The sequence below is a fragment of the Colletotrichum tamarilloi genome, assembly GCF_030869305.1.
Source record: "Colletotrichum tamarilloi strain Tom-12 chromosome Unknown Scaffold_68.1, whole genome shotgun sequence".
Taxonomy (NCBI): Eukaryota; Fungi; Ascomycota; class Sordariomycetes; order Glomerellales; family Glomerellaceae; genus Colletotrichum; species Colletotrichum tamarilloi.
The window spans coordinates 101,872-128,134 of NW_026849450.1; the positions used below are offsets into that span (position 1 = coordinate 101,872).

General features: G+C 53.8%; 7 protein-coding genes across 7 annotated transcripts; 5 read left to right on the forward strand and 2 right to left on the reverse strand.

Moving 5' to 3' along the window:
* Positions 1-62: 62 nt before the first annotated feature.
* CTAM01_11836 (uncharacterized protein) lies at positions 63-1,768 on the forward strand (the record flags this gene model as incomplete). The annotated part of the gene is made up of 2 exons (XM_060527845.1): positions 63-79; positions 142-1,768. The coding sequence occupies 2 exons, from the start codon at positions 63-65 to the stop codon at positions 1,766-1,768; spliced, it is 1,644 nt and encodes a 547-aa protein (XP_060377515.1).
* Positions 1,769-5,592: 3,824 nt separating this feature from the next.
* On the forward strand, positions 5,593-5,868 carry CTAM01_11837 (uncharacterized protein; the record flags this gene model as incomplete). The annotated part of the gene is made up of 1 exon (XM_060527846.1): positions 5,593-5,868. One exon carries the CDS (start codon positions 5,593-5,595, stop codon positions 5,866-5,868), a length of 276 nt encoding a protein of 91 aa, XP_060377516.1.
* Positions 5,869-5,927: 59 nt separating this feature from the next.
* CTAM01_11838 (uncharacterized protein) lies at positions 5,928-6,296 on the reverse strand (the record flags this gene model as incomplete). Its single annotated transcript, XM_060527847.1, has 1 exon — positions 5,928-6,296. The coding sequence occupies one exon, from the start codon at positions 6,294-6,296 to the stop codon at positions 5,928-5,930; it is 369 nt and encodes a 122-aa protein (XP_060377517.1).
* A 424-nt stretch (positions 6,297-6,720) lies between these two features.
* Positions 6,721-8,597, reverse strand: CTAM01_11839 (rhodanese-like domain-containing protein; the record flags this gene model as incomplete). The annotated part of the gene is made up of 4 exons (XM_060527848.1): positions 6,721-7,879; positions 7,939-8,158; positions 8,227-8,294; positions 8,359-8,597. The coding sequence occupies 4 exons, from the start codon at positions 8,595-8,597 to the stop codon at positions 6,721-6,723; spliced, it is 1,686 nt and encodes a 561-aa protein (XP_060377518.1).
* Positions 8,598-15,259: 6,662 nt separating this feature from the next.
* On the forward strand, positions 15,260-16,399 carry CTAM01_11840 (uncharacterized protein; the record flags this gene model as incomplete). The annotated part of the gene is made up of 4 exons (XM_060527849.1): positions 15,260-15,386; positions 15,693-15,737; positions 15,819-15,854; positions 15,957-16,399. 4 exons carry the CDS (start codon positions 15,260-15,262, stop codon positions 16,397-16,399), a joined length of 651 nt encoding a protein of 216 aa, XP_060377519.1.
* A 4,996-nt stretch (positions 16,400-21,395) lies between these two features.
* Positions 21,396-22,064, forward strand: CTAM01_11841 (uncharacterized protein; the record flags this gene model as incomplete). The annotated part of the gene is made up of 1 exon (XM_060527850.1): positions 21,396-22,064. The coding sequence occupies one exon, from the start codon at positions 21,396-21,398 to the stop codon at positions 22,062-22,064; it is 669 nt and encodes a 222-aa protein (XP_060377520.1).
* An 893-nt stretch (positions 22,065-22,957) lies between these two features.
* On the forward strand, positions 22,958-23,991 carry CTAM01_11842 (uncharacterized protein; the record flags this gene model as incomplete). The annotated part of the gene is made up of 3 exons (XM_060527851.1): positions 22,958-23,083; positions 23,182-23,613; positions 23,986-23,991. The coding sequence occupies 3 exons, from the start codon at positions 22,958-22,960 to the stop codon at positions 23,989-23,991; spliced, it is 564 nt and encodes a 187-aa protein (XP_060377521.1).
* Positions 23,992-26,263: the final 2,272 nt, after the last annotated feature.

A 26,263-nucleotide genomic window follows, 5' to 3' on the forward strand; every position in this document is an offset into this window, starting at 1 on the left:
TACCAACAACCTGACCTCCAGCCACACAACTTCAACCTCTGCACCCAAAGTCTAGAGGCGCAATGGCTGCACCCAAGGTGTACGTATCACACGAGTTGCAAGTGTAAATGCGCAACGTTTGAGACTAATCAAAGCTTTCAGAATCGTTTTGGGAAGCCTCAATGGCTCGCTGACACCTGCCTTCACGAAGCTCGCGACCCTCCACGCCAAGAACAGCTTCAACTTTGCCATTGTCACAGGCAATCTGTTCAGCAGCGAAGACGATACCACTGTCGATTTACTTCTCAACGGTGAACTGAAGGTCCCCCTTCCTGTCTACTTCACTGTCGGCACAGCGCCCCTTCCCCCAAAGATCGTTGCTAAAATCGAAGCCGACGAGGAAATCTGCGAGAACCTCCACTTCCTCGGAAAACGAAGTATCACGAAGACGTCAGAGGGGGTCAGAATTGTCGCACTCGGTGGAAGGCTCGACAAAGATGTGGTCGGGGGGCAATCCAAGGAGCAGCACCTCCCGTTCCACACAGCGGACGATGCGAAGTCGCTGAAGGGTGCAAACAAGGCCGACATCCTACTTACGACCATCTGGCCATCTAGTGTCTGGACAGGGTCCAAGGTCGCTCTTACCCCAGAGAACCAGGCAGCAATTGAAAGCACGGCTGAGGTTGCTGGGCTGTGTGCGGCCCTGAAGCCGCGATACCACTTCTCGTCTTCACCCACCGAGTTCTTCTACGAGCGAGAGCCTTTCGTGCACCCTCTCGAGGAAGGCGCAGAGGATGCGGCTGTCACTCGCTTCATATCGATGGCCCCCTATGGAAACGCAGCCAAGGCGAAGGCGCTATATGCATTCACAATCACCCTCAACGAGACCAACGTCGAGAAACCCGCCAACTCTACTTTCACGCCCTTCAGCCAGAGAAAGCCAAAGAGGCGGGCGCAGGATGAGGGCTCCTACAGCCGCTTCGCCAACGGTGACGACGATGGCCGCCATCACCGCCGCGGAAATAAGCGCCGACGTCAGTCGCCACCTCCCGGGCCGGACCGGTGCTTCTTCTGCTTGAGCAACCCCAACCTCGATACCCACATGGTCTGCACCATTGGCGAAGACAGCTATCTTGCTACTGCCAAGGGCCCTCTAGCCACATCCCAGACCTTTGAGGAGCACGGTATCAACTTCCCTGGCCACGTCATCATCACGCCTCTCGCGCATACACCAACCGTTCACTCCTCTGGCGTCGAGAGCTATACCCCTGAGGAGGCGGAGAAGACCCACAAGGAGATGACCCGTTTCCGCGAGGCCCTCCAGGCCATGGTATCGGCCAAGTCGAACCGCAAGCTGGGTGCCATCACCTGGGAAATCAGCCGCGGTCGCAACATTCACGCTCACTGGCAGTTCCACCCTATTCCCGCGGACTTTGTCTACAAGGGTCTTGCCGAGGCCGGCTTCCGGGTTGAGGCCGAGAACCTCAAGTACCCCGAGTTTGAGAGCCGCGAGATCTCGTACGAGGACCAGGCCGACTTTGGCGACTACTTCCGCATCTGGATCTGGGCAGACGACGGCGAAGACAGAATTAAGGGTTCTAGTCTCGTGATGAAGCTCGATCCCAACATGCGCTTCGATCTGCAGTATCCGCGTAAGGTTGTCGCGAAGCTACTCGGTCTCGAGAAGCGTTTTGTCTGGCAGGACTGCACGCAGACTAAGGAGGAAGAGGAGAAGGACGTGGCAGCTCTCCGCGAGGCTTTCAAGGAGTGGGATTTTGCGCTTCAGTGAGGCGCGCGGCACATTTAGCGGCGATATCGAAGGCGTTTGACAAGTTTGAGCATGATTACATCATTTTCCTGGCATGGCATTTGGCATGGGTGGCGTTTGGGGGATACCCAGGTAACCTGCATATCTTTGCTATATAAGCAGGCCAGCAGTGGGAAGAGATTATCATTTGGCTTTTGAAGGTTACTTTTTTTTTTTTACGAGCGGAGGCATATCACAAGGAGCAGATCTATCCATGGCTTCTTTCGAACCGGGGATACTGGGGAAAGCTACGTTGCTTCATCGCTTAGGGGCTACGTTGGACCTTCATAGACAGGCGAGTTAGGCCTCAAAAAGTTTTTCTGAATCGTTTTCATCATTCTTGATCTCTGGTCAAATTTCATCTCTGCTCATTTCGCCGAGGCATGTGGTTCGAGTCGTGGATCCCATCACGGGTCCCATCACGGATCCCAATTCCATTCAAATCATCTTTCGAATCTGAGATGAAGCCAACGATGCAACATAACAACATAGCAACCGTAATGCCTCGTTAGAAACCCCCACAAAAACAGCTTTTCCCATCATGAAAAAGAACAAAACATGCGCAAGCACGGCAAAGGCGCTCTCGACGCCCGAATAAGCTTCTCCCTTGCTTGCCGCCACAAATGGACCCCTGATCTGTCTACATACTATCCATCTTAGGCAAAACTATCCATACGCGCAGGTGTCAGAGCCTCTTCGGGACATACCCGCAAGGGAGACTGAGACCAAGATCTTTTGACTTGGGCCCATTTCCTCTCACCGTTTGCCACTTTTCCCCTTTCTCGAGATTCTAACCTCGGACGGGAAAAGATTCAAGACAATAGTGACATGCAACTGAGATGGCCAAGGCCATCTTGCTTTCCCGAAACGCAAAGAATGGCCTTCTCAGCGGCAAATCACCTTTATACGCGGAACTAAATCATGAAGTTCACACACTAGACTCTTCAGAATCCACAGCAAAAATAGTGGAAACAGCACCTAGTCTCCAAGCTATACGGCTCAAGAGATTCACACAAAGAAAAAAGGACTCAGCTGAGATGTGACTACCCATAATTTGAGAGATGACAACAGAAAGCCGAATCACAACTATTGACATTCTCTCGCCGTATCCCCCACCGACGCTCACCTACCTACCTACTTCAACTGCCCACCTCAAGAATGGTGATTACGGCATCTCCCACCTCTGAGACAAAGTCTCGCCCAGGGAAGAATGTAGACCACAACGGAAGTGGCTGAACTCTCTCTCTCTCTGACGAAATTTGGCTCACTTGACTCGCTTGCATCGTTCATCCTAAAAGAGAGAGAAAAAAAGCCACTGACGAACCACCACGCAAGGGAGAGAGAGAGCGCGGCTCAAGAACAAGCCACAAAAGAGCCCGAGCCCCAGCCCAACAACCAAAAACAAACAGCCCAGCTTGTCCGGACCGAAACGTCTTTCTTCTTTCCGTCCTTCTTGAACCCCTTCGGTGAGCTTTCCTATTCGGGAAGCACAAGTCAAAACCTTTGGTGCTCTGGCGGCTCTCAGGTTCAGTCGGTGGTGTGAGATGATCTGGCCTTGTCTTTTCGGGGCTACTTCTCACCTAGCACGTGTCTTTGGTAAGGCAAAGTAGATATTCTCTCCCCCGACGCCGAGTCCGTAGAACAAACGAAAAGGGACAAAGAGAATAACGCTGAAACCACACCAAAAAGCTGTTGAGCGGCTGGCTTGTAAAGTTCTCTAGAGCCTACCTAGTTACCTTGCCCCATATGGCTTCAAACAATAGTACCCGCACAAACGCACAATACATACGCTCATCTTACCCCGGCGCCAGAAACGTGTCTGCCCGCCTCTAACTCTAGGCTACTCTACTGTTGCCGTCGCCCATCGTTGGACGGGGACGCTACTCTTCTTTGAAAGATGGTCTGTCACCATCTATTCTCCTCTTTGTCTATCGAGAACGAAGAAGCCGGTGAGGGATTTGTGTTGAACAAGGGGGAAGAACTTATCCCTCTGCAAACTCCGAGTCGTGCGCGCCAGCTCTCGACCATGACACGACACGTTCACAAAACCCTGGGCCGGAAACGGCAACACGCCGCGTGGTTGTTTGAGTTGGATACTTCACCAGGCAAGGACACCTTCGCACGCACCATACTCGTTATTTTGTATGGAGTCTATTCATCTCTTTGAATTCCCATGTAGCGAACATCACAATAGAGAAGGAAAACAAAAGGTTCATTACCTTGAGCTCCGGACTCGGTCAAGTGACTAGTCCCTCTCCTCTCCTGTAATTGGAAATCCGTCCAAGGATTCTCCAAGGAGACTCTATCTCTCCATTCCTCAATGAGGGGGGAAAAAAATGTACCAATGAATGGATTTAGCATACCTCCTCAGCAGTCAAAGAAAGGACCGTTAGGCCTGTATCACCGCTCGCTCGCGTGCTCGCGTGCTTACGCCCACCCTTCCCTACTACCCCCAAAGAAAAGCCACATCTTGACATTCTTATCCAAATAAAGCAACAGACGTTAGGCTGATGGGACATTGAGGCTGGCGGGAGAGTACGAAGTAAGGGGGGGGGGGGGGGGGGGGAGAGAAAAAAACCCCCCCCCCCCCCCCCACAAAAAAAAACACCCCAATTGTAAAATTTAAAAAAAAAAAAAGAGGGGGGGGGGGGGGGGGGGGGGGGGGGGGGGGGGGGGGGGGGGGGGGGGGGGGGGGGGGGGGGGGGGGGAAGAGAACAAAGCCACCCCTCTCACCCTTCCACGCTAGAACATTCGGCAGAACAACCCAAACATCTTGACCTTCAGCCCCCTCTTACCTATCCCACCTAACCTCACCACACACGAGACAGGCAAAGCCCGAAACAACCCCAAAGTCCAAAGACTCTAACAATAGACCCTCAGGTCCCAAACGCCAAAACGGGGAGAATAACATATACACACGGAAGAAAGAGAGAGAGAAAGATCCTAGCGCGGAGGCTACGTACGAACTAAGGAGTAAACTCCGACCCTAGCTTCGGGAGATGAAGAGGGGACCGAGCAACAAACAGATCAAGGCGTGCGAGGCTCTCACTTGCATCATAACCCAACCCACAAACCCCAATCACTCATAACTCATCATTCCATTGGACTCTGCTTAGGGAACAATGGAAGGGGGTGATAGGACCGAGTTTGATACCACCGTCATCTGCCACCTGCCAAATCTCACCGTCCATCTACAGTCTAGACAAGGGTTGAAGCCTAAAGGGGAAAAAAAACCACGATGCCACAGAAGACCTCGCTTCGGTTCGAAGAAAAGAACACCAGTCAAAGCTGACGTTGAATCGTGAAACTCAAGTAGTCCATACGGGTCTCGCGGTCACGGGAGCTTCCCTGCACAGTAGACTATAGGGAACGGATAGAGCCTCAATACGAAGTCTAAAAAGACACATTCGTGGGGGACGGGCCCCCAAGTTTCGAAACACCCATAATCCACAGTTCGGGACGAACCAGAACAACCACAAAACCTCGGACCTCAAAAGTTTCGCACAGACAATCCAGCCATCAGCCGGTGCGATCTCAACGGCTTGAGGTGTTCATCGGGAATGGCTCAGACAAACGCGCTCGCGCACAACATGTAGACAAGCACGCGCTCGCGCGCGCGCATACCATCACAGCCGCGCCTTGAGCACGTGTCTCACGAGTCCAAGCAATGATGAGCGTGTTTTTTTGTTTGTGTGTATTTTCATTCAATTGTTATGAGCTAGCCCACAATGATCCGACCATGGACCATTGGTGTTTGGTTGGCAATTTTTGGTCTTTGCATCGCCAGTACTGTACAGAAAGAGGCAATGGATTCACCCATGCCGGTATTGCACCAATCCAGCTTCCAAGCTTGCAGTGCTATCTCCCCCATTGGCCAATGTTACAAGGCATTCCCAAGCAACTGCTTTTCATCCACTGTACTAGCTTCTCCGCTCTTTGCATGCGTTCTTTCGCAGCTACTCCTACAATATACACAAGGAGGTGGAGTCCTCCCTGAAGCACAACCATCGGAAGAAAAAGAGGTCCGTGGGGCTTCTGTTTTGAAAAAATGTAAAGGGAATGGGGTGTCGAGAGGTCTGTGAGTGCCATCCGATGACAAGGATGTCGGGTATCCGGCGTTTGGATAGAAAGGTGTGTGGTATCAGGTGAAGATGGTCAATGGACCGAGTTGAGCACAAAGGAAAAAGGGTCCGCCGATGGAGGGATGGTCCGAGAAATAATACTCCGAAAATATGTGGAGATTCCGACAGAAGAGCAGACAGACCGAGACGTCATACTGAAATGCTCCCGCGTCTGAAATCTGTGGAGACAGACAAGCGGTGGTGGTGTTGTTGTTGTTGTCGTTTGTTTGTTGATATATGTGTGTTTGGTTGAGGACCATCCTCCTCGGCGGGATGCAGAAGTCTTTGACAAAGGAAAAAGAAACAAAAAAAACCAAGGACAATGCTGTAAAATGCCGACAGGGAGCCACCCCAAGATGCCAGATCCAAAGTGGACTCCGTACAACCATATCAAGGCGATGCGGGGACAAATATGCCAAATGCGTCTAATGCCGGGTTGCTGGTTTTGTTGTATGTTCAAGTTGCAGAACGAGGCTCATAACGAAGTTCTATTAGCGTAACAATTGAGGTCATCGCGGCCGTGAGCGTTGCGTTAGCTGCTGTGTAGTCCGGATTGGTAAGGGTGGAAATATAGGCAGTCGAATCGAATAGGGGTTCGTTGAACATGTGCAGGAAGAGACGCGAAAAACATCGACAATCAGGCTGCTGTGGTTCGCCCTATTAGGGATGTCGAGCAAACAGTCGACAAAACAATGGACAGCTTCGAAGTCTGCGGAGACCTCGAATTCCCCCCCTTGCCAAGCAAGGAGATCTCACCCCTCCACTATGTGCAGCAGACAGTGGGTGTGAGAGGGGCGCAAAAAGATGTATGTGCTAGTAAGACGCCATGCGTCGTGCATGGCATCGCTCGCCGAGGATTGGAGAGTTGCCAATCATGGCGATGGGATCTTGCCGGAAGCTGATGCTGGGTCTGAGGCCACTGGGGCGCGCTGGAGCTGTGGGTGATTGGTCGACGCAAGAGTCGCGCGAGCCAAAGGCGAACGTTTGCGCTCTGCCGAAGCCCTTGCGAGGGTTCTTGAGGCGGCCAAGTTCGCGTTCGCAGGTGCGCTGGTGAGCCTCATCCGACATTTCCACGTAGTTTTGGGGATAGCAACGGCAAGGGTGCTCGGCGTAGAAGCCGCTGTATCCTCCTTCAAGAATATACACGTCAGGGTATGTGAGTCGCGGGTAGTGCTCGGCGTTGACAGTCCTGTCCTCGGAGCGGATATGGCGAGCCATCATGGGGGCGCGGTGCGCCGAGTATTCGCAGTGGAAGATGAGGATTGTTCTTCCTTGCATGGGGTGTTGGATCAGCTGGGAGGCGAGGAGGTCCTTGCTGTTGTAGTTGACAGCTCCGTCAATGTGTCCTCCGTCGTACTCGTACTCGAAGCGGCAGTCAATGATCATCTTCTGGTCGAACTTGTCACTGTACTTTCCGTCCAAGAGATCAATCATGGTGGCCTTTGTTATCCGGGGAATGGTGTCCGTGGGGTCATCGGCGAGGAAGTGAGGCAAGATGGGCTCCTGGACATCATCGGCATCCATGCTGGTAACAGACTCTGGGGTGGTAGGCGAGGAGTCGCCGCCTTCTGACTTTGCCTTGGCAACATCGCCAGGGTGCTCAAACATGCTCAAAGAGCGACGGAACTGCTTGCGGGGACGCATAAAGGGATTTGAAGGGCGACGGCTGTGACCGTTGCCAAAAGGGCTGTTGCGGTTACCAGAGAGGCTGGAGAATTGAGGACGAGGACGAACGGCACCAGGCACGGCAGGAGTAGGGCTATTCGCAGTCTGAGGTCGTCGTTCTTGAGGAGGTGATGTAGCATCGAAGCATTCTCCCAGGGACATTGCGCTGTTCATATGCGTCAAGCGATTCTCACCAAATCGGAAAGTGGGGAGCTGGGTGTCTGTGTTGGAACGGCCGGGAACGCCACTAGTCGAGTAGCCTTTCATCCGAGTCAAGGAGGGCCGGCGCAAAGCTGGCTTTCTCCGTCTGCCCCCTGAGTTAGACGCGACCCCTTGAGCTAGGAGGAATGTGGCAATCAAACTTACTCGGCTACCAGTGGCTTGGGTGGCTCCAACGACGCCTGCCGAGGAATGGGGGCTGGCGAATCCAACATCATCTCGTCGTCCTCGCCGGTTGGGGTTGATCCTGGGGTCGGTGACGTTATCGCGATCTGGGTCATGAACGGGAGCTTGTGCGGCAACGGCGAGACATCCATCAAATCGTGGGCAGGTGACGATTCGGGCAGAGGCGGCGTAGTCACGTATTCTGGTCTCACATCAGCTTCCTAGTCCCATTTCCTCTCTTTTGTGCTTGCAACCCATAGAAGAACGTACCGTAGGAATCCGCGTCACCCATCATGTTTGACGTGAACAAGGCACGACGAGGTGTGGGGAACTTGGGACTAGACAGAACGTTGTTAGTTGACGGTTTTCCAGACTGAATGTATTGGATGCACGTCATCGTACCTCGCCTCGGTATCCAAACGGAAGTTTTGTGAGAGATCGGCGGCCAAACTAGCAGCGGGCGAGGAACCGTGAATGTCCTTGACATTGAAGTAGTTGTCGGGCCTATGAAGGTGTTCGCGCAGACTGATGGGTACGGCACCAGCGAAGGTGTTGGGGCGAGGGCGGAAAAGATCCTTATTTCCCCAAGAAGGAACTGCCATGGGACGGTGCATAGCCGCCAATGGTGATGAAGCTTCCATGGTTGTGGTGTGTGGTTGTCGGGACCCGATCGTGGGAAGCGAAAGTATTTATTGCGGGTGGTGATGGGTGTTAGTGGTGTCTCTTTTTGTTTCTTTGGTGTGAGTGCTGCGTCCAAGACGATACTCGATATGTCGTGACGAAGAAAAGAGGGACGATCGTTAAGAAGAGGCCGCAATAAGCGAATGTTGCAGCAAATCCCAAGATGAATATCTGTTTTAGCCGTTTCCACTCAATGGAGAGGGAACAAGACGTCGCGACGAGTATGAATCGGAGGGCGGTGGTGATGCAAGCTGTAGAGAGAGGCCTCTTCGATCTCGAATCGAGCGTCGATGTTGGCTTGATGGGATTTCGTGGCGGCGGGGGTTTTTCGGGAGCGCGCGTGCAACAATGCAGCTGAGATCGAGAAAAAAGAATGGCCGTTCGTTATTGCGTCGGTGCAAGCAACATTGAATACCCGAGGAATGAAATAAACTGCGTCCTATTTCTCCTTGATTCATGAAACGTATTTTTCTTCCTCCCAGAGAATATCGGTCGAGGTCGAAGTCGATATCGAAGTCGAGATCGAGGTCGTTGGCGGCGTCTCTAACTGGGGGGGAGAGAGAGGCGAGAGAGGCCGGCGGTCCACGATGGGGGCCTTGGGTGGTTGCAAGGGGAACAAAGGTAGGCGGATAATCGTAGGTGGGAGGGAGGCGCCTTTTGCATGCAACTTCTTTCTCGAACAGAAGAGAAGAGAAAGAGCGCACCGAAAAGACTGACCGAATCCTTAGTGCCGGAGCAGGAGCAAAGGCAAATGCGGATGCGGTGCGGGAGCTGCAGTGCGGCGTCGGTGTTGAAGGTGCGTTTCGGAGGCTACGACCCTTTTTTAGTTCTTTGCTCGAGCTACGCTTTTTCGGTGGCCGAGCAGGAAGGGATGCTGCAGTGATGCAAGGACGCAGGTTGCAGTGAGTGAGTGAGAGAGAGAGAGACTGGCTTTGCTGGTTGGTACTGAGTAGCGACACAGAGAGAGAGAAAAGATCCGAGTGTACAGCAGTAGCACCGGACAAGCAATGACAAGAGAAACGAGTGCAATGCCTTTGGGTTATCTAGTGCTGGCGCAGGGACGGGGAAGAAAAAACGTCAAGTAGTTTCTTCCAAGCGTCTAGCCTTCTTTTTCTTGGATTCCTCTTTTGCTTGTGCTTCTCTTGTTTCCTCTTTCGGCTTCGTTCTCGTCCGTCTGGTTCTTCTTCTTCTTCTTGTTCTTCCTGATTACCCACAATGCCCAACGGGGGAAAAGCAGTAACAGACGCAGAAAAGAGCAATCAAACGAGAAAGACGGAAAATTAGAAATAAGAGTCGTGAGTTGAGTTTTTTGCTGGTTGAGTGTGTGGACTGGCCAACAGAAAGGGCGGCGTCGAGTTACGATATTGGTCGTCGACGACAGTTATGCGATACGATGGGAGGACGATTATAGTGTGGTAGTCCGTGGGCGTGAGATGTTGGTGGTGTGTAGTAGGATTTTGGGTGCACGTTGAGTACGATAAGTTGTAGAGAATGGCTGGACCTGGAGACCTGGGCACCTAGGGATGATTCCTGAACTGAACCTCTCTGATGGACCTAAGAATAAAGGTATCCGTAACTCTCTAAACCTACCGTACCGTCGGACCGTTGGTGGTTATGGTCGGGGATGAAGGGGGGAAAGAAGAGAGAGAGGGAGGGAAGAGGTCGGAAGAAAGAGGAGACTAGAGGTTTTTGAATGAAGGTGTGGTGTGTGTGTGTGGTTGACTGGTCGTGGTGAGCAAAGTATGGATATGGATATGGATATGGATTTGGGATGGGATGGGAACTGGGTGTGTGTCTTGTCTCTCTCTCTCTCTCTCTCTCTCTCTCTGTCACTCTCTGGAACCATGGACCATGGATCAAGGTGTGTAGTGTACGGATGGTGTGTGGTGTGTGTGGTGTGCGTGAGAGGTGTGGTGTGCAGCAACCATGAGGTGTGTGTGACGGGATTGGGACAGGATGGGATGGGATACCTGGGATGGGGATGGGGATGGGGGATGGGGCAAGGACAGGATGGGACAAGAAGCAGCAACCAAGCGACCAGAAGCAGGAACCAGGCCTCTCTGGGAGTCAGGATGGGATGGGATGGAACCAAGGCATACGCCGCACACAGCAACGGTGCTATGTACCACCACTACCACCAGTCTACCACTGCTACTTTGCGTAGCCGACTAGGTAGGAAGAGTGTAGTAGCGACCAGACAGACAGCCGCCAGACAACGACGACGACGACGACAACGGGAGCGAGCGAAGAGAGAGGGTGTGTGGATGGAAACCTGAACCAGGTCCAGGAAGGCAACTCGACGGGGTGAATTGAGACTTGACCGGGATGGGGGATGTCACTGTCAGTTGTTGCTAGCCCAGGATGGTCAAGATTGATGGGAACTTGGGAAGACTGGAGCTGGACGAGCTGGAACAGGAACCACCAGCAACGAGACAGGAACGGGTACAAGATGACATGCCGGGACTAAGCATTCAGACCAGCAACGACAATGTACAATATCAAGTTAGGTACGGAGTACACCAAGAGAGAGACACAGAGAGAGGGCGAGACATCATACATACGCACAGCATAGCAGTCACGCACAGCACACTGCAGCCGCCGACGATATCCCTCCACTCTTTCTGCTCCTCCTACGCAACCTCAATCTCAGTACAATGTACTTTTATACAGACAACAAGCCTATACTATGAATTGTCTCCATGGCTCGCCTCGTCTCGGTTCTTGCCTTGCCTTTCTTTCCCTGCTCTAGGTACGGAGCATCTGGCCTTACGACATTGGGTGCCATGTCTGATGCTAGACTTTCTCTCTGAGCAACCAGCGCCAGAACCAGGTACAAACCCCCAGCCAAGGGCCATCAGCTCCAGAACCAGACACTCGAACAGGGAAGCGCCAAACGGGGGGGACCAGCCCAGACTACGGATACCTTACGTAGTACGGCGTAGTGAAGCCAAGGTGCGGATAAGGTAGAGAGAAACGACCAAGGGGGCGGTACATGGCTGTCTGTACGTACCTGGCTGTGAGGTGTGCTGCTGCAACGAGTACGTATCTGACAGCCAGTACGTACCCTTCTTCGCGATGGGACATTCCCCCCTTCGTCGTGGAGCCTCCTTGGTGATCTTCCTCTCTCTCACTGCGCGTAACTTCTGGTGCGATGCCCACCCAACCGCGACTTGAAAGTCAACTTTGAACTTGGTTGTCAGGGGAGATTTGGTCGCTGCTGCAGCTACTGCAGGACTTGCAGCTGCATCAGAGCTTCTGGGTGGACGGCGACGACAGGGAGTGTGTATGCACCAGATGGAGATGGAGATGCAGATGCAGACAAAAGATGCAGATGGATGGGGCCCGGGTGTCTCTCTCTGCCTTGCCTCCAGGCTCTGTGGCTCTCTTGCTTGCTTTCCACCGTTTACCAGTTGCAGCAATCTGGGCTTGAACCTTTTCCCTCTCAGTCTCCGAGGTGGTGTCTCGTGTCTGTGTGGTGTATGTCTCTCGCTCTATCTCGACTTGTCTCTGAACTGTCACTGAGTAAATGATACTGCAGCCAACTTGCATCGATGCTGCTGCACAACGTACACTAACTCGCCTTCACTCACTGCCATTGGACGTAAGCAACATGGCATGACCCTGTAGGTCTCTCGTCTGCGGTCCTTCTCTGGGACTTTGCTGGCCATTTACACAGGGCCATTCCTGGTAATACATCCGCACCTTATTCTAGCGTGCCTTTTTTTCCAGTCTTTTCCTCGTACCCTTTCCCCCCCACTTTACACGTTGCCAAGGCACAATGTGTGTGTGTGTGTGTGTGTGTGTGTGTGTGTGTGGTCATTGAGCTGAGAATATCTTGCTTTCTCTCCCGTTGCCCTGCGTTCCCTGGTTCTCTTCTTCGGCTGAAGCATCAATCGATTGTCAGTCTTCTAGAATAAAAACAAATGGTCGGACGGCAGAAGCTTCCAAGGCAGAGGCAGAGGCAAGAGAACGACCCGAGCCAAAGAGCACGTGGCTCGAGGTACGTACCTGGAAAGCAGGGCAGGGCAAGGAAAAGGAAGACTTTCTCACCTAAGATTCCTTCCAGCTCGTCGGTGCCTTACCTTGCGTCAAGGTAGAAAAGCCGCGAGCGGGCATAACTAAGGTAATGCGCAACAGCAAAAAGGTTATCTGTGCTGTGCAGCAAACCAAGGAAATCGAGCAGAATCGTGCCAATCGCACCAAATTCCGTCTTGTCTTAGCCAATGCGCTTCGAGCTTTGCCCGTGTGGTGCCCTTGGATCCGATGCACAGCACAAGCAGCTGGAGCCAGCACAAGCATTTTCATCCAGCAGCAAGTCATGGCCCCCCAAAAGCAGGTACGAGTAATTCCTCATCTCGCCGCCATGCTGAGATTGGAGAAGACTGGTCACCGATGCTCCGTACCTTACCACATCTGCGAAGAATACACACAGGTATCCGTCCCGTCCACATGTCTCTTGCAGTCACACACCCCCAAATCCACCCAGCATTACCGACATGAACCACGCCCGCGCCCACATTCGCCCTGTCTTCCCGCGAGGTACGTGACGCCGTATGAATACCAACGCTGTAATTGGGTCTCGCACCCTCCCAGCTAGGGACCCTTCAGGGGCGGAAGAACTGGATTCGACTCCACGAACATCCTCCGACGACTCAGGCGCCAAACAACGCCGTTGCGGCGTACAGGGGGCCCCTACTTTGGCACCAATCCCCTGGGGAACTTTCCCCCCTTACAGGCGGTTGCCGCAACAATTGACGGATTTACAGCGGCTTCGCCTGAATGTTCCATCACCCCACTGATGGCCGCTGGCGGCTTGCCCTGGAGCGTCGAGTTCATGCTCTATCGGTTGAGGCGTCAGGGGCATGAGGGGCTCTCTCCATCTTCCCATCCGCCCTAAACGTGAGCAACCCTTCACTGGGGACTGGCGTGCTTGCTGGCGTGCTGGGCTTCCCGTCTGGTCGCTAGGAAGTTTTAGGGCCCGACGCAGTGTGCACGTACTCTACTCGGTACGCCGTAGCCCGTTGACTCGGTAGTATCGGTGGCGCCAAAAGGGTTAACATGTTTGATACGGAGAAGCGCGAGGCCTTTCGTGGTCTGGTCTTGGTCTTGTTCTCCAGTGATCGGAGGCGGTCTCCAGAAAGCTCGAGTCTGGAAGTGGTTCTCGTGCTCAGTCGTCACCCACCTGACCGGCCATGTTTCTGTCTGGCGTTAGATTGGAAACTCCCCGAGAAGAGATTTTGATGTTCTGTCCGCAACTTGGTCTGTGGGCAACATAGCATACCGTCCCTGAGTCCCCGAGTCCCTCAACAGAGGCCCGCGGGGTGGTCTGTGGTGTGCGGTGCAGCCGTGGACTGGAGCACCCGGAGCTGGTCGCTGGGCAGCTTTCGGAACGGGATCCAGTAAACTCGCCATCAAACCAGTGTCACGTTGGATGTTGGACCCGTCGACCCGTTGCGGACTTGCGGTTGCTGCAGCATCTTGAGGCTAAAGGTATCCGTAACCCGGACCGTAGTGATGGTCTTACATGATACGGATACCAAGCGTCGAGAAAACCCTTTCTGATCCCCGCTGTTTCCCATGGTAGTGAGGCGGAAGAGAAGGAAAAGAACGGGTTGCCCAGTGGAAGGGTCTCGTAGCCCGGTGATCCGTCTGCAGGGAGAGAGAAAATTGAAGAGAAGAAAAAACCGTGCAGCGGACCCGGCGCCGACCCAGATGCTACAACCTGCGGGGCCTATGAGGAAAGTGCGGAGTGACGAGAGGTGAGGTACCTTCCATGCGTATCCGTACGGTAGGTCCCTTCCTTCTCCCACGCCTCAGCCATGGGAGGAAGTCTCCAGGCCTCTCCACCTTCTGTAAGTGATATTGGCAGGCACTGAGTACCTTGCCTAGTGTACTTACCTAAGGTACTCTACACACTACCTACCTAAGGTATTCCTTGAGTCCTTCCTGCCTCACAATGGTCAAACCTGAGGTGTAAGGCTCGACTCTAATTTGGAAGGCACAAAGTGTCCAATGGAAGGAAGTCTTTTCCTTCCACTTCCATTCAATTATTAGCCAGGAACAACCAACCTAAGGCAAGGGCGGTTTCGACCCCGTTGAATGAATTAAACGTTTTTGTTCCTTTGTGCTCTTTGTGCTTTGTGCTGTTCCTCTTAGTGCTGTGCAAGCTCAAACATTCATACAATTCAGCTCAGCTTTCCAACAAAGCATCTCTATGCCGCACCTCTGCTTCGACTTATTGCCCGCAAGCGTTCCGTCTACTACTTGGTCCACTTGTTGGACAATTGCGATTAATTTGGCTCTCCCTTCCTTCGGGCAGAAAGCACCACTTGCGAAGAAGCGCCGGGCCCAGCGAAAAGCGGTATCAACTTTCGACTATCTTCTTGGCTTAGTGCAACAAGCCAGACGCAATCCCAATGCCAGTCCGACTCGAGTACCCTGACGACAACAGCACATCGAATATGGCACAGCTCCAACGGAAATCACTGAGGATTCTCTAGATACGAGTCAACCACCGGTCCATTGAACTGTAATCCGAGATCCAAACGACGCGCACAGGGAAACACTACGTGCAAAGGACCACCTACACGCGCCTCCCGTGATCCATCCATATGGCAACGACATGCGTCCATTGCAAGCCATCGTCCGCTCGTCCCTTTTTGCCCCCAACGGCCGCAGTCATCCTTTTACCCCTCCCCCCTTCCATCAACTAAAGACTGATTTCACCGTCGCCCCGGCTGTGAACTACGGTATCTAGTTGACGATGGCCCCCGTGTGGCTGAAGGCTGGCGCTAGGCTATCCGAGAAGCCAACTTCTAAGCGCCCTTCACACGAACCTCGAACCGAATCGACAGAGTCAGCTTCTACTGTCCACGAGGTTGCTTGAGGTGCCAGCCGACCTGCCAGCTGCACACTGTCACCTCCAAAATGCCTCTCTGCCTAGCACTAGCAAACCTCACTTGGCAGAAGTGGGCCTAGGCCGTCGACTTACATCATCGCCCGGCGCGGGAAACCATCAGATCAAGTTCAGCACCGCTGACAACGCCGCACTTCAGCACCAACACCACCGCCAGTGACCATCGCGAGCCTGGAAATGAGCGGTGAGTTGGCGTATCGCCCTACTCAGCTGTCCCCTGTCCAGGGTGTGTCTTGCTACAGAGCACCTCCTAATACTTCGGCAGTGCACTGGACGTGCGAGCATGTACTCTTTCACATAGGTACGGCTACAAACACAGCATTCAGAGACAAGACAGTAGCGGCTTGTCTCTCCCGTCTGTCGCCTGTCTGCCAACTCACTGACTTTTATCCCCTGCTCTGAGCAACCGGCTGCTTAGCCTACCAGCAATCAGGGTCTGGAGCCAGCAATTACATCAGGCGCCGCCTTGCCTATTGTGTCATCCGCTTCCTGCACCTTAATCGTGATGCTTCCATCCTCATTCGCCAGAAGACCCCGGACCACGACCTCCATCCTCATGTTGGACACAGGGTTGGCAAGGCTACCTCACAGCAGCGGCAGAAACGGAAACGCCTGGCGGCTTTGGACAGGGCTCCCACGCCCATGATCTCCCGAATCTCGCCCGTCTCGTCATCCCTTCAGCTTGGGTTCACCGTTCAGGCCACACGGCACACCAAGCTTGCTACTCGGACCTGGTGCTCCCAAGCAACCACGCCCCCGGAGGCATACACAGTATGCCCGAATCCAGACCTATTGATGTTGCCGCTGCAGGCAGGGCACATCCGCTGCGGCCGACACAGGCGATGACATTTCCGGGGCGTCAGCAAACATCTGAAGTGAGACTTCAGGGCCCTAAACGACTCCTTGCTGCATTCTTCGGTTGCCGGGTCGTAGCCTGCGAGAAGGGTCTTGCTTGAGACAAGGTTGGAATAAAATGGCGTGGTGACTATGGGCCATGTCAGACTTTTTCCCCCTTTCTCTGGTACGGAGTACGAAAAAACTCGTGAGTGGCTTGTTGGCCGCTAATTATTCACAGGCTTATCCCGTCGACAAACAAGCCATCAATGGGGATGATACTGTACAATTGTTCGCTAATTCGGGACGTAGATCCTTGGCTGTGATACCCTTTTCGGACCCAGTCTACATTCCTCTTCCTACAGATACACAAGACAACAGCATTCCTTGGTGACCTCGAGATGGCCTCCCAATGGCCCGCATCAGTGACATGCACAGAAGGTCAAAACGTCAGGGCTGCAGGAATCACAAGCCCAGCAATGACGTAGATTTGGGTGTCGAGCATCTGCGGTGACCTTGCTCGTATCCTCCATCTCGAAATCCTGATGCACTCCGAGCGAATCTAGACGGCCCAGCTGTCCGGCCAGCGAACGGGGCCCGAGCCTGAGGAAAACCGGCCCTGCCGAGTTATTCGGTCTCTACCGCACCGTACGACAAGAGCCGAGAAATGGCAGATCTGGCACATAGGCTAGTGTACGGAGTCGCGTCGTGAGACTTTACACTAAACCCATCAACATAGCTGAGCATGTCTGCAAAGATTTTTTTTCAGCACTTGCTCGAAAGACCCTGCCTCCACAAAGCGGATCTCAGCAATGATCCGGCAACGACCAAAAGGAGGTTCCGAAGACAGGAAGAAAATTCGAAGGAAAAAAAAGAAGTGCTCCATACATTAATGACCCGGTAAAACCCCCATCGTCATCTTCTCCCCACAGCAACCAACGGGGCCGGCCCTGGGCTGAAGACGTGGGATCGGCTGGGATCAGCTGGGCTTTGACTAGGGTCCGACAAGGGGGCATCGGCAGCTCGCAGGGCTTCACCTCCATCTCCGCCATCGCGACTGGCCAGAGCTCTCGGCCGCTCTGCCTCAAGTTCTCAACTCTCTCAGCCAAGCCTAGGGCAGTCCCTCGCTTTCCCCCGCCCATCGGCCCAGTACGTGACCCCGGTCCTGGCCCCGGCTTCTGTCTCGTGCGATTCGTATGTATGCGTGCTGGGCTAGACTCCGCTCTCGTTACCTACCTGGGAACCTCAGGATTGCTTATCACTGCCACATCGTCCCGTGCAACCCAAACTTCAAACCGACCGCGGTCCTCGAATAAACAGTTTGGACCTGCCAGAGCCTCTTGTTCACACCGATTTGGCGTTGCAATTGGCTCGCTATCAGTCACTAGGAGAAACACAGGGTCTAGTGGGCGCTGAGACACTATTCTTGCGGCGCTGGCACAGCTGGCTTACAGGGCATCTTGTTTCGGAAGGCAAGTGGATACACTGTAAGCACAGATGGAGCTTGGTGCGTGGTAATAGCTCGGGAGCTTGGGAAGAAAAGAGACACACAGAAAGAGAGCTTTGTTAGAGCTCTGCTGAAGCTTCAAGCTCGGCCTGGAGCTGGGTCTGGGGCTGGGGCTGGGGCTGAAGCTCGGAATATTAGCAGACACCAAACCCGGACCAGGCGATGCACCGAGATGACGACTGACAACGACCGTTCTGACAGAGCAACAGAGTTCGAGTCTTGCCCCGGTTGTCCATGTCGACTCCCTGATAGTGATCCATCCAGCTGGTCTAGGCCTGGGTCTTGGCTTACCTGGCTTGACTGGCTGGCGAACAGACGGGCGAATGGCAGCTTGCCCTGCGATCAATGGCGACGCCAACATCAGCGGCGCTGGTCAAGCATTTGAATGATGCGGATTTGACGGCGCGACACTTGAGTTCAGGGCACGGGTGTTGAAGGCTGCCAGATGCCAGATGCCAGTCAAAGTCTGTCTAAGACCGGCTGGCGGTGAAGCGGCACGCTCAGTCTTTCATCTCCACAATGAGCACCGTGCATCGAGGAACAGCGATAGAGACATTGGTTTTATCGCACGTCGGTACGTGTATCTCGCTCAGTGGTCAGGCCGATCCGAAGCCGGCGGCTGGGGAGATGAAGGTCGCATGGTGGTTATCCGAGTTGCGACATGGTCGCAGAAGCGGCCGGTGTTTGTCTCCAAGGACACAGTCAGTTTGGATCCTTCTGCGTCTCGTAGACTTGTTCGACGGGGCAACAGAAGCAACAGGGGAATCGGGACGAGCAAAGATTCGGGCGCCAGTCCCATATGCTCCCCCGCCTACAGAGCACACTACCGCGCGGCGGGCTGCAGATGTGCTGCATAGCTGATGCGCGTATGCGAGCTCGATGCAGAAACTGTGCAGTACCCACGGATACGTTTGGATGGATAGTCGATGAAGATGGATACCTCGGATGCAGAGCTGCACTTTGCATTGCGGACAGATGGCCGGGCTGCATCAAGCTGCTGCAGCTACTGCATGCAGTCCAGGTTTCCAGAGTATTACAGCCATGTTTCTGATGCTCCGCCGTGTTGGCCGGCCCGCCCTAGCTTCCACAGGGTCGAAGCTCCCCCGGCGACCGCGGCTGTCGACGGTGAGATGCTCCAGCTTCATGCAGGACGAGTTACGCACTCACGACTCACGAAGTGGGGTTGAAGAAGCTCTCGATACAGGCGAGACAGGCTCTCGTGCCTCTCGTTTTCCTCTGGGACGACATGACAACATCAGCAACGGCAGGATCCTGGTTTGAAGCTCCAGAGCTCCACTTACAAGGCCCGGCCAAAGGCATGTTTGTCATATTTCCGTGTGCACAGAGGTTTGGGCCAAAGAAGAACCCCTCTCGTTGGTGACCACCATGCAGCATCCCCGGCTCCCTCGAGACGCCCGCCGTCTTACTCTGTAGGGGACCTTTTGTTTACTTTGGACTGTTCTTGGAAAGCTCGTCTTCAAAAAATCAGCTCGATCGACAAGCCGGCTTTCGGCCTTGGGCCAACCTTGACCGTGAGCATGACCATGTTGATCACCTGGGCGTCTCGAAATAGGATTGAAGAATTCCATCCCGCCAGGGGTTGCGCAACAATGGATGAGGCTCACGATTTCAAGAATGGACGAAACGTTCATAAAGCTCTTGACTTCGCTTAAAGGGCCGATGCCATCGTCAACCCTGTTGATATTGACCGGCCTACCCTGTCTTGTTCCGCTCCTAATCTACGGTTGCTTGGTTAGAGAAAAAAAAATCGTCTATGGGTCGCATCCCTATTCACCGAGCCCTGGAACCCCGCGACACTTTACCGGACGGGTACACTACGAGCGAGAGGCTACGCACAGCCCACTCATCCTCCCGATTCCAAGCCACCGGCTGCCATTGGCGCACTAGCGACTGGCGTTGGGATCGTGATTGCGAGTCGACAGCTTCAAGTCCAAGCGGGTGCACAGGCAAGTGCACTTGGCCGTCGGTGAAGGCGGGTGGAGGAATGTAAATGATCACTGACAGTGAGTGTGGCTGACGCAAATTGCCATGTCGAGCTTGTCTGATCTGATGACGGGCCGCCGCCTTGGAACTATTCAGAAGGGCGCCTCAAACCTTGTGACGAAAGTCGGAGCTACGGCGTTATGCCTGGCGCCATGGAGAACATCCTCGGTGCTACAAGATGAGTCTCCTTTCGCGTTGCTCTATCAATCGCACGAGCTTCACGCCAACAAGGGTTCAACACGAACAGGTCAGCGGGACCAACTCCTGAAAGCCTTGAGAGTGTAAGATGAGGATGCTCAAACAGCAAAATGCGGATGAATCATCCGAATACTCGGTATCCAGCATCGCCCGATCCCGGGCCAGGACCAAGAAGCGACCGAAACCCCAACACCACCACGCCACTCCTCCATCAATGCGGTCGGAGAATTACTGACATAAGCTGGTTGGAGGCACGCCGCACAACTACTGATTGGGTTGCGATAATACATACGCATATAGCCCGATCGCGATTTGACTCATCAGACGCGAGAAGGAAATTCGAGAAGAAATGGGCACAACAAAAACATGGTCTTCAGGCATCTTCCCATGCCTCAAGACATGGTCTCACCCGGCATTTACACATCGAGAAAAACAAGGTCTGGCCATCATCCATGACTTTGAGGCTAACAAGTCAAGCTTGCGTATCCGAACTTCGTACAAATATGGGCGGCGACGTAGAGGGCGATGTGAGAACCCCCCCCCCCCCCCATCGGCCATCTCGATGTAAAAAAGCATCGATCACGCACCTCCCGTCCCGATCACCTGCGGCCGGTCTAGTCCGGCTCTAAAACAGACGTCATCCTCTCGGGGTCAAGCCTGGCAGTGATCGTCAAGATTCAAGAACACCCCCCGGCCTGCGGCCCCTCCCCCAAGGCAGAGCGCTCGTCTCGCCGTCGTGTATCGAGATCCTGCTTAGCCGGGCCGTCATTCTCATGCGGTCACATCGTTCTTTTCTGGAGCATTTGCACAATTCGAAGCATCACGACCATGGGTATACTGGATCCAGTGCCAGGGCCGCATCGACAGCGACCCCGTACCCATCAACAACCGGAAACAGTGCCAATCACTAGAGAGATGGCTCACACGTACGACAACATGTCGGTCAAGCTTGACCGAAACGAGAGGGGACTCGACTCGGAGGCGAGAGAGAGCGACAGATGCCACCGAGAAACAGGATTGGATGGCTCGCCTTGTTTGTTTATTCGCGCGCACAAGACTTGGCCTTCGGCGCTACCAGGCCGTGATGCCTTGGATTGATGAGGCCGTCTCGCGCTATTGAAGATTACCTGCATGATAGGGAAGACAGGCATCGGAAACAATCCAATGAGGCGTCCCAATGCACTCGGGAGCTGTCAGAGCCAAACTTTCAGCTTGAATTTGACATTGATAGAAGGTTTGCAAGCCTTGTCGTACGCCCGGTATAGACACATCAGTCAGTGCCGCGTGACAGAATCCGCGATGGCGTTGTCCCCTCCCTCTCCCTCGGGTCTCCGTGCCCCTCCTCTTCCCCTCTCCCGTTCCTCAGCTTTACTTGCGCACACAGAGAGAGCCATCACTACTTCCCCTCTTTTGCCCCTTGACCCCTCCAAGACCACGATCAAACACCTTTTACGCGGCCCACCACGGATAACGTGGAGAAGCAGAGAGTCGTCGCTCAAATCCTGCTCACATCGTTTTTCGTCTCTGGCTGAACGTTTGAGGATCGTCTCTAGCCTTGGACCCAGTCCAATGGACAAACGGTGCCGTTTAGGCCGTTATGGAGCTCTTTCTTTGTCTCGTCATCGTTGGTACGGCTATGGTGAAGCACGAAAGCGGGTGCAGACGGCGCGGGCGCGTTGCACCGCGGGTGGGAAGCAAGCCACTCTCCATACTCAAGTGAGGGGAATTTTCCTCGCTCTCTCTTCTCGTTGGCGGGCACTTTGTTTACAAACTGCGGTTTCGCGATTCATGTCAACAATGGGCCCCTGCAGACCCTGTTTCTGGATCCTAGCTTCAACGCGAAGTCATGTGTTGGTTCACGTGATGTCGACAAGGATGGTGTCTCCAGCAGTGACGTCTCTAGCCGCCGTCATCCCGGTTTGGCAGCTGGTTGGACGGTCCGGTTGGGCGAACCTGGTTCAAGGTTGACGTTTGGTGCTGTGGTAGTGGGGGAGGGAGGGAAGAAACCGACGAGGGGGGAGAGATTCTCGAATGGGACGTGCTGATGGGACAGGAACCAGGAACGTCCGAGCGGAGCTTCAGCTCAGGTTTGGGGGCTCAGTGGAGTCGGCATCCCTCGGCATGGCTCGTCGTGTACGGACGAACTCCGATTTTCGTTCATTCTTTCTGCGGCTACGAATTGCGGATAACATCACATCATTGAAGCCGGGAATCCGTCAAGATGACCCCCGGGTTGTGAGGGTCAATACAAGAGAGGCGCCGCTTCGCGACTGCTGACGATACCATGATGATGACAAGGCTGGCGAAGGATCTTGGTGTCAGCGCAGGGGGGTTTACTCTATGGATAGAGCTCCTCTTTCATGCTTCCTTCACCCCTCTTTCGAACCTCTCTATCTTACAGTCTCAATCGTCGACCCCGGAACCACTGGATGTTGCTGGGCTGAGACTGACTTTGGACTTGCTTGGAGAGCATGGGATTCTGGGACTGGGTTCCCCGCTTTCGCTATCAAGGGGAGCTCTATTTCGGGGCGCAGCAACCACGGGCAAACAGCTCCCAAGCACCCAAGCTCCCAAGACCTCACCCACTTGGTTGATGAACGATTCCTCAGCTCTCGGCTAATGCGATACGAAGATCCAAAGTTGGGTCGAAACAAGTCGCCATGCATGCGGACTGGGGATTGATAGTTTCTCATTAATTGTCCGGCCATAGCAGCTACCGACACAACCGACCTATGCCTTGGAGAAGCAGGGCAACCCGCACCGATGTCTGAAACGAACGATATCACCCGGTGAGCCGGGCCCGTATGCTCTGTTGCCCGTCTGACCGACGGGTCTGACCTGACTCTTCCATTCCCCAGCCCATGTCGCAGCAGGAGGAGGAGCAGCAGTCTGCTAGCAACGGCAACAGCTGGGCCAACACCACAGAATCAAGTCGGGATGAACGAGCTTCCGGAATAGGCTCTCCACCGCCGTTCTTGCGTCTGAGAGTGTGAGCCAACGCAATGCCTTGAACGATGTTCACACGTCCCAAACCAACAAGGCATCCGAAACTCGCCAGTCACAGTGATTCCGCGCGCATTGCTAGGCGAATGCTACCCTAGCCTCGAGCCACCCACGTCGCGCCTCCAGAGGCGAACAATTGTCCGATGGGCTTGTTCACGGTTCCCGCGACGGCTACAGGAACATCAGGGTCTTTTTTGCGTGCTCGCTTGTCTCTCTCGCCGCCTCTGGAGCCTTTGGGCCCTTGGCTGTCTTCTTCTTCCCCTCCCCCACATCCCCGAGACCTCAAACATCCTCTTCTTCCCCCTCCCATCCTCCCACTGCCCAGGTTTGTCAGGCTACACAAGCAGCGAAACAGGTCGGGCGAGACCGCCACGCCCGCGCCGATATGAACCGACCGGCCGGCCGAGCCGCCGTTCAGAGTCCGCGTTGGTGCAAAGTTGTTTCTGATGGCGGCGGCGACCTAATGTCCGCAACATTCCTCCCCGGTGGCCGTTTTGCCATTGCGGTTGATGCGGTATGTAGGTGGGCAGACCCCTACTTCTCAGGGACGCTGAGCGTGGTACAAGACCCTTTTTTCATATTTTCTTTGTTCGTCTCGACTTGTTGAGTAGTTCCGTCGAACGTCTGACAGTCGGATCTGGGGTGGCTTGCGGTCCCGCAGGGACGGACTCTTTTTCTTCGGTGACGGCGCCGCTCGACTAACATGCGTTTGTGGCGTGTTCGTTTGGCTTCAAGTCGGGAGGCCTTTTTTTTCTCCCGACTAGTCCTCTTGGTAAGGCATATGAGTAGGTAAGTAGGTAATGCTGCTGTGGACGGGAAGGGTAGTCGATATAAAACGGGCATGGCGCCCTCCGAGCTAAAACATCCTAACATTCCCCCCCACGAGGGTTGAGACAAAGAACAAAAAAGGTGGCGGCGTGACGGGGCGGCTCTTTGGAATGGCGGCAGGCTGGACGATGGATGGACGACGACCTGATGGGTTTAGCCAAACGTTGCTTCCCCCCTGAACTAAGCGGGAGCGAGTGGAAGATGGCACGATGGCAACGGGAGGGCGAGAGTCTCTTTCGGCGTGGTTTTGAGGCGGCTTGTTGGTAGCACCATCTTGGATCAGCATCAGTAAGTATCTAGCAAGCGATCTAAGGAATAGCATCTTCAGCGTGGGCGGCTGGCGCACTCTGAGGAGGGTCTGAGAAGACGGAGACAGAGCCCGGCGGCCGACTTCAGCCTGGTGTACGTAGACTATGTTGGTGAGGTGTGTTCGTAGAGGGGTGAAGCTTTGGTTTTGGCGCCGTGATGTCTGTATACTTGTCCTGGATAGGGGATCGATTGTTCTAGAAGATGGTGCCTAGTTCCCGTTACTGGAGGCTGATCAGCAGTTTCAAACTAGACTACGATTGGGTGGTTGTTGTTTCTCAGTATTGTTCCCGTTGCCCTTTGCCCCTGAAGCCGTTGATTCTGTTGCCATCCCGGCCCCTGAATTCGTGTGGTCAAGTGCGGTGCTATATCGTGAGACTACAGGTCAGAGGTTTAGGGGAAACGGTAGTGCTTAGGTAGGGAAGGTGACTTTGGATCAGCGTTGGGGGTTCTTTGCCTGGCTTGCATGATTTGGGATTGCGGTTGGTTGGTGGGAGATCTGAATTACTTCAACTGCGGTTGGATCTTGTAGCAAACATGGGCCTGGCTGAACCTCTACAGCCTTGGTACCGGTGTCGATAGCTATATTACTATCTGCTGCCGTTGAATCCAGCTGTCGTAGACTGGGCGGGTTTAAGGTATCTGTCCGGACTGGTTTTGGAGGAGGAGCGAGACGACTCCGGTATTGTGAATGCCTGTAATATCATTGGCGTCCCGTGAGACTCTGTGTTACGAATGGGCCGAAGTTCCCTCTATAAAATGTCAGATCTGTCTCACGTGTGGAAGTGTAGCCAGAGTTTGCTCTATGTGGTAGCCAAGGCCTGTATAATATAGGGAGAGTGCATTGTAAGAGAGTACTGCCCTGCAAGTGCTGTTTATTCCGTGTGGAATATATCACAAAAGCTGGTGGACGCTGTTAAAAGAGATCTAGAAATGTTCGGTTTAAATATCTTTCAAGTTCTTATGAAAACCGAAAAGACCACAAGAATCCTAGAACAGATTTAGCAATACTCCCGAACTCCGGTCACCGGCCGACGGCACGAGAGGTTGGAGGAAATGACGATTTTGCGACAGGACCTCTAGCTCATCAGCCTGTTGTTGAATACTGTAGAACACAAGCATCATCGCTGGCACTCCGGTTACCATTGGCACTCATCACCAGGAGCAAAATGGCTGTGAGTGTGGCAAAATCTCGTTGCCTGTCCCGGCAAGGAGAAGTGAAAGGTGTGCCTGGGTCTCTTCTCCTTCCGATCCTGTCACCTAGTGAGTTGTGGGAAACGCGGTTGAGGGGTACAGGAGAAGTCCGTCAAGAGGAGTCCAGTGTTTCTTGGGAGACGTTATGGGTATCGCGTGACCTTTCGGCTGGTGTCCTATAGGGACGAGTTTCTTTGCCCACTCCTTTTCGTGACTTCGCGTTCAGTGTCCCTATGATTCCAGGTGCGCTTGTGCTGAGTCATACGGAGGGAAAGCTCTCCATTGTACATCAAGTATCTTACCAAAAGCATGTATGGAAGAATCGGGATATAGTTTGGAGAGACCGAGGCTAGATAAGGCATACATTGGTCCGAGGAGGGTGTTTGGAGAGTGAGGAAATTCATGCAGACTTGGAATGATGTAGTCGAGGCGCATGAACATCTCGGACCGCTGTAGAAGCCGGCAACATGGCTGCGAAAGATTCTTGTCCCCAGGAGCATCAGCATGGAACCTATTCTGGAGACGGCGAATTGAGGGAACATGCCGTGAATGTCTAACTACACAGGACATGAGAAAGCAAACCCAGAGTCCCTTTTCAATGAGCATGAAAGTTGAGGATGAAGAAGAAGAGAAAGGCGTAGCCGGCGACGAACTCCTGGGTCTATTCGACAGTATGCCGATAGTAGAAGAGACCGGGGTCAAACAGACGAATCATGCTGTTCAAACATCCAGGAAGGTGTTTTATGCGCGACCCGCTGTCCAGTCAGACCTCAGGATAGTTGAGCTGTAACATGCTTCTTCTGACTTCGTCACACGACGGTATGAGAAGTACAAGT